Source organism: Phaethon lepturus, unplaced genomic scaffold, assembly GCF_000687285.1.
Source record: "Phaethon lepturus isolate BGI_N335 unplaced genomic scaffold, ASM68728v1 scaffold37758, whole genome shotgun sequence".
Taxonomy (NCBI): Eukaryota; Metazoa; Chordata; class Aves; order Phaethontiformes; family Phaethontidae; genus Phaethon; species Phaethon lepturus.
The window spans coordinates 1824-6817 of NW_010556123.1; the positions used below are offsets into that span (position 1 = coordinate 1824).

At 57.7% G+C, this 4994-nt stretch overlaps 1 protein-coding gene across 1 annotated transcript in view; it reads left to right on the forward strand.

The window, feature by feature from the left end:
- LOC104624903 (dysbindin domain-containing protein 2-like) overlaps nucleotides 1–4211 on the forward strand; it is a 5679-nt gene extending 1468 nt beyond the window's left edge. Inside the window, exons 2-4 of the mRNA XM_010292386.1 lie at nucleotides 2057–2215; nucleotides 2691–2834; nucleotides 3625–4211. Of these exons, the coding sequence (XP_010290688.1) occupies nucleotides 2057–2215; nucleotides 2691–2834; nucleotides 3625–3833 (512 nt within the window). The 3' untranslated portion in view covers nucleotides 3834–4211. The remainder of the gene's footprint in view (nucleotides 1–2056; nucleotides 2216–2690; nucleotides 2835–3624) is intronic.
- Nucleotides 4212–4994: the final 783 nt, after the last annotated feature.

A 4994-nucleotide genomic window follows, 5' to 3' on the forward strand; every position in this document is an offset into this window, starting at 1 on the left:
ACTTCCCGGCCAGAGCTCGAAAACAAGTTCATAAACAGGTCCTACTAATTTCTGCCACAAGAGAAATCCCGGCGCCCACAGGAATGCTGCCCAAGCACCCTTGCCCCAAGTATCGGTCACATGCCGGGAAGAGATGGGCAGTGAGAACATTAACGGCACGGATCAGCCATGCTCACGGCACTTGGGGCAGTGCCCTCTAGGATTCTGGTTTATTTTGTATTTGCACTGCAGGAGGATTTAGAGACCCTCCTCCTTACCTCCACACTAGGGTCCCTTTGGCAAGATGCTGCACGGAGAGCTGCTCTGTCGCCCTGAATCTGGGAGCCAGCACAGCCTCGAGCCCAGCCTTCCTATGGCTGCAGCCTGCTGGGCTCTCCTCGGTGTGGTGAGCCACGGCACTTTGCCATGGATTCAGTGCAGCTGGGCTGGGGCACAGAGCTTTGCCTGGGGCAGACAGGACAGGGCTGGCTCCAGCTGCTGAAGGGAGCCAGCTCCATAATCAGTGCCTCGGTCACCCCCTCCTTGTCCCTGGCTCCATTCTCTTTTGCAGCTAGTACAGGGGAGGCAGGAGGTTTTTGCCTTAACCCAGCAGCACTGGACTGCAGCCGCTGGTCAGCCTCACGAGGACACCTTCACCGGCACGGTGCGTCTGCCACCGCAGCCTGGGCACTGCACAGCACACCGAGCCTCTGCACCAGAGCAGGCACCCAGTGCTTAGGTCAGACATACCAAGACAAAGGCCAGGATCGCTGTCCTGGGCATTGCAGGACGACATTGAGCAGCTGGAAGAGGACCAGAGCTTCTTCTAAAAGCGCATGGTGACGGGCCCCGAGTCACGCTGCACCCCTGCGCCGTGCTGCAGGCACAACCCGGCGTCCTGGGGCAGGTGCCGCAGACGATGGGGTTTAGCTAAGGATGCCCCAGAAATGGAGTGCAGAGGAGCCCTGGAAGGGCTCTTAGAAAGATGTGACATTGATCTCCAGGACATCTCACCAGGCCCACCGCCTCCCCCATGTGGGTCCTGTGCCGCTATATGCTGCTGACAGCCAGCCCCCCTGCTGTCCTCACCCCCGCTCCTGCCAGACAGGGTGGGGATGCTGCTTGCTCTGTTCCTTCCTCCCCAGCCCCAAGGAACAGCGGGTTTTTGGGCTGTGCCCAGGCAGACCAGAGGATGTTTGTTTGGTTTCCTTGGTTACTGCACTGCCTGCTCCAGTAATCACATTTTCCTTGTACTGGCTGGGCCAAGAGCAGCAGAAGGGAAATCGGGAATGGCTGAGGTCAAACACCAGCCTGGCAACAGCCGGGGCCACCAGCCACGGCCCCTATGTGCCATTTGGGTCCTTACCATTGCGGGTACCCAACCTGAAAGGGAGGTACCAGGCCCCAGGATGCAGCAACAAGCTCCTTCAGCAGCACCCCGAGGGCTCCCATCACTCCCTCCCGTGCGAGCCAGGGACACAGGCACCAGCATTGAACTTCAGAAGGAATTACAGGAATGAAAATGTTTGTGCAGGCAGAAGCCAAGCTGGCTGTGCGGGATGCGAACGGGGGAGCCTGCGAGCGTGGGTGCGGCTGTATTTATAGCGACGGTGGCGGCAGGGGTGCGCGTGTGGAGGGGTGACAGGGTTGCTAATGCTTTTTATTCCTTATGCGTCCCTCAGTCCAGAAAGCCTGGAGCACTAACACCAGTTCTTGTCCCCGCGAGTTTCCCCTGCTTGTTAGCGTTCACAGACAAGCCTCTGTTTTGTAGCAAGGAAACTGAAACTTGAACATGTGCAAACCATGGCTGATCTTATAGCAACACCCTTTCCCTCCTCGATAATTCACTCCAGCAGCCACGAACACAGCATATGAGCTCCCAGCTCCTGGCTGCCCTGCATCTCAGAAGCGAGATCTGAGGCTCCAGCACAACAACTGCCATTCCGGCGTGTCACATCTATTCACAGTCACTAAATCAATGTGCACTGGTAAAGCACGGCCGTACTGCGTGAGCTGTGGCAGGCAGAAGGGCTCGGACAGCCCTGCCTGGTCTGACTTTCCTCGCTTTTCTCCCCAGCTGACATGGAGCAGGCGCAGCGAAGCCTGGATGCAGAGCAGATGCAGCAGCAGCAGCAGCTGAAACTACGGGAACGTCAGAAGTTCTTTGAGGAGGTTTTCCAGCATGACGTGGATTTCTTCTTCCCTATGTCTCACCTGCAGATAGAGCATCGGAGGCGTAAGTGCTGCAGGCACCAGCACGGGGCTGGAGGCGTTTCAATGGAGGGAACAATGACACGGGCGTTAGAGACCAGTGGGGCATCCCCAGTCTAAAGGCAGCCAGGGACATGCACGTCCTGCACTGAGACAGGACCACACACGCTGCTTGTGGGTGTGCTGTGGATTACTCACACCACTTAACTGAAGTCACTGCACATGGGTACCCAGGCTGGCGCCCTGCATAGTCACTGGCTTCAGACGGCTCCTCCAGACAGAAGTTTGGGGCAGAAACAAGGACTGCAGTGAGGCAGGAGGGGCTTCCAGAGGGATTTTTTAAGGAAACATGATTTTCCTAGGGGCCTCTTACCAGCAAGTGGAATTCAGTTCCCCATGGCAAGGCTGGCCTCCTTCCTCGGGAACCTGCCTGCACGGGGCTCACAGTGCCCTTTTCCTGGCACTAACACTCACCTTTCTGCTGGCCTCTGTCTCTGCAGCTCCCTTAGGCAGCATTTCCTCCATGGAGGTAAATGTGGACATGCTGGAGCAGATGGACATGATGGACCTGTCAGACCAGGACACCGTGGATGTGTTTCTGGGCTGTGGGACAGAGGAGAGCAGCGTTGCTGGGCCCCTGCCAGGTACGTTCAGTCCGAGCCTTTTGCAGGCCAGGCTGGGAGCCCTTCCGCAGGGCCCACACTGCCTTGTTCCTCAGCCCTGGCCACGCTGTGTGCAGATCCACATGCACCTGTTCAAAGACAGACACTTGGTGTTGGGGTCTGTAAGGTTGGAGGGACCATGCCAGTATCCACCTCCACAGCCCAGAGGTACAGACCCCTGTAAATACCTTAATGCTGCAGAAGACAGGACAGCCCAGGCACTTTCCAGAGCCTGTGAGGCAAATTCTCTTGTGCTGAAGCCCTTCTGGAGCAGCCAGTGTCTTGTCATGATTTTCCAAGTCCCCACCGCGCTGCAGAGCTCACTGTGCTGAGCAGGAAGGCTGCAGGACCCCTCCACCCCCCAGCCAGACCCCAGGGAGCTGGGCTTGGGTCCTGCAGGGGAAGCCTGGAGTGCCAGCACCTTCCTCCCCACGCACACACGCTGCAGTGATTCACCGAGGCCAAGCTGAACGTCTCCTTGCCTGCTGCGGCTGATGGCCTCACGCAGCATGGCTCCGAGCCGTGTTTCACACGAGACAGAAGAGGCTCCACTGCCAAAAACGGGGAAGGAATGTGCGGCATTGCCCAGAGCCAAGCTGGGGGTGTGAAGTGGGGAAACAGCCACGGCAGCCACATGGGGAGCAGCCGGGAGCAGCTGGGGAAACACAGCCTGCTGAAGAATAAGTGTTGGGGGTGCTATCCATGAAGCTCAGGGAGGAAGAAACCTCCAGAAACCTTTTTCTTCCTTATCTCTTACCGCTGTCTCTTCCAGGGGCAGATGCCAGCCAGTGCCCAGAGGAAATCACCCTGCAAGTGCCCAATGCAGCTGAGAGCAAGTCACGCATTTCCTCCACGTCCTCTGTCTCCACGGATCTGAATAGCCTGGACACCAGCGAGGAGGGGGCTGAGACACCTGTGGTGCAGTCGGATGAGGAAGACTTGCAGGAGGACAGTCCCAAAGAGCAGGAGGCAAGAAGCTAGCAGCCAGCCTTGCCCTGCTTCCAGCCTCCTCTGTATGGACCTGCCAGCCTGGAGGAAGGAAAGCTGCTGGCGCTCAGTAAACCCCATCCTGGACTGCTGCCTTGCAGGAGGGGAGAGAAGGTTTTCCCCTCCTTTCCCTCCGCAGGTTCTTCTGGCAGCCAAGGGAGAAGGATAGGGGTATTGTAGGCTCCCAAAATTAACTCTTCAGGCTTTGCTGTTAACACTCCCTGCTTCACTCCCCTGAAATGCTCAGCATCCCACAGCCCCACCATTCCCAGAAAGATCCCTTGGGATCCCAGCTCCCCCATCCTACTGACAAAGGTCCTGTCCAGACAAGCATTTAATGGTGGCATACAGAGAAATAACACTCCGATCTAAACAAGCAGTGGGTATGTGTGTTATTGGGAGAAAACAGCATGGGGCGTGAGGGTTAGGTGGGGATTGCAGGAGGGAGAGTGGTGTAAAGCCAGTGTGCTATAAGGGTGCAGTGCAGGAGGAAATGAAGCCCAGCTCCAGCACAGGGATGATTCCTGCGCCCAGGGTGGGAGCAGACAGCACGGACCTCGGCAGAGAAGGGTGGCTGTTGGTGAAGCAGGTCACCGTACTGAGCAACTCGGGTGCTGCCTCTGAGAGGGAGGGAGCCAGCGGCTGTGGTGTGGACACAGCTAATCACAGCAGACCTAAGCAGGGCTGCTGGTGACCTGTAACTACCCGCCATGAGTACACTGGGGTATTTCTCGTGCACATTGGCCGAGTAGAGAACATCAGCACATGCAGCACCAGCAGCCACTGCTACCCCAGCACAGCGTGATGGCAGCAGCCCTGGCTGGTGGCTGCTTTAGAGGAGCGACGGAAGAGCCATCAAAATGAAGCCACTTTGCAGCCCACTGTGCTTGCTCCCTGCAGGACAGGTCAAGAGGAGTCAGGCACAAAGCTGGCCAGAGCCCTGCTGCCTCTATCAGTGGGCTGCAGGCCAGGAAAGCGCTGGCCTTGCTCGGGTTTCATCATCACAACCGTAGTCACCCCCACAAGGAAAGCAGCCTGGGAGATAAGCGACAGGAGCCAGGGAACGCTCCGCATCCCAGCTGCTTCCCAGGGGGTGTTTAGACCTTGCTGCACTCCCTGCTGCGTCAGCCAACCCTTCATGAGACCAGTTGGAGA